The sequence below is a fragment of the Pygoscelis adeliae genome, unplaced genomic scaffold, assembly GCF_000699105.1.
Source record: "Pygoscelis adeliae isolate BGI_AS28 unplaced genomic scaffold, ASM69910v1 Scaffold582, whole genome shotgun sequence".
NCBI classification, from domain to species: domain Eukaryota; kingdom Metazoa; phylum Chordata; class Aves; order Sphenisciformes; family Spheniscidae; genus Pygoscelis; species Pygoscelis adeliae.
The window spans coordinates 50,924-52,001 of record NW_008824281.1 but is presented as its reverse complement, the minus strand read 5'-3'; the positions used below and the strand labels follow the sequence as shown (position 1 = coordinate 52,001).

General features: G+C 66.8%; 1 protein-coding gene across 1 annotated transcript in view; it reads right to left on the bottom strand.

The window, feature by feature from the left end:
- Positions 1-1,039, bottom strand: part of IL12RB1 (interleukin 12 receptor, beta 1) — an 11,813-nt gene extending 10,774 nt beyond the window's left edge. Inside the window, exons 1-4 of the mRNA XM_009318413.1 lie at positions 994-1,039; positions 508-622; positions 161-330; positions 16-88 (exon numbers count right to left, since the gene is read on the bottom strand). Of these exons, the coding sequence (XP_009316688.1) occupies positions 16-88; positions 161-330; positions 508-622; positions 994-1,039 (404 nt within the window). The remainder of the gene's footprint in view (positions 1-15; positions 89-160; positions 331-507; positions 623-993) is intronic.
- Between the last annotated feature and the right edge of the window lie 39 nt (positions 1,040-1,078).

The following is a 1,078-nucleotide window of genomic DNA, read 5'->3' as shown; positions in this document are numbered from 1 at the left end:
GGGGGGCCCGGGGGCCACGGCCCCTGCAGCCGCAGCTTGCCACCGGTCTTGGTGAAGGGCATCCCGACGGGGGGCGGATCGGGCTTGACTGTAAAGACGAGATGGTCTTGCAGTTATCGGCGCCAGTGCTGGCGCCCAGCCCGGCCCCACGGGCACTTACTGGCCTCATCGAGGTACAGCGTGAGGTTGGGGGTCCTGTGGACGTGGTCCCCCCAGCGCGCCTCCACCCAGGCCGTGGCGTTGGTGAGGACGTAAACGTGGTGATGCTTCAGGGTGTACGTCGTCTCCCTGCCCGCCTCAAACCACCGGCACAGCCTGGGCATCTCGTAGCTGCGGGCGGGGAGAGGGGGCACAAGGTCAGGTCCAGATGGGACAGCGCTCGCCCTCTGGGCGGGCTTGGGATGCGGAGGGCACATGTCCCCGTGTGTCCCTATGTGTCCCAGTCAGGACACATCCCATGGGCTCCGCGGGACACGGCGCTCATCCCTGCCGCGGTGCCCGACTTACCAGAGCTTCAGGAGGTAGGAGGTATTGCCGTCGGGGCCGCTGGGCGGCCAGGAGCAGAGGAACCAGCGGGAGCTGCATTGCTTCCAGCAGGAGAAGCCGGGGGTGGCAGCGGTGCCTGAGGGAGAGGGCAGCGGCTGGGGGCTCCCGTACCCCAAACCCTGGCAGGTCGGGCAAGGCCGGGTGGAGCAGCGGTGTAGCCCGATCACTGTGTTGCTCGCCCAGGGGATTGGAGCAGCCGCGCTGGTGATTCTCACCCCCAAAAAAACCCCATTTCCCCCCTTCCCAGGGATGCAGTGCTGGCCGGTGCCGCTCTCCCCGGCTCCTGCCTGCCACCGGTGGGGATTCACCTGGCTTTACTCCGTCCCTGTGGTTTTGGGTAAGCGTCTCCATCACAGCGACAGCTCCCCGGGCCTTATCGGCCCCAAATCATTCATTGAAAGTTTTCTGAAGTTACCTCTCATCTCCCAGTGCCGCAGGAGCACTTACCGCCCCGCGCCAGCGCCACCAGCACCGCCAGCAGCCACCCCAGCATCAGCCACCCGGGGTGTCCCACGCCAGATCCAGCGCTCCG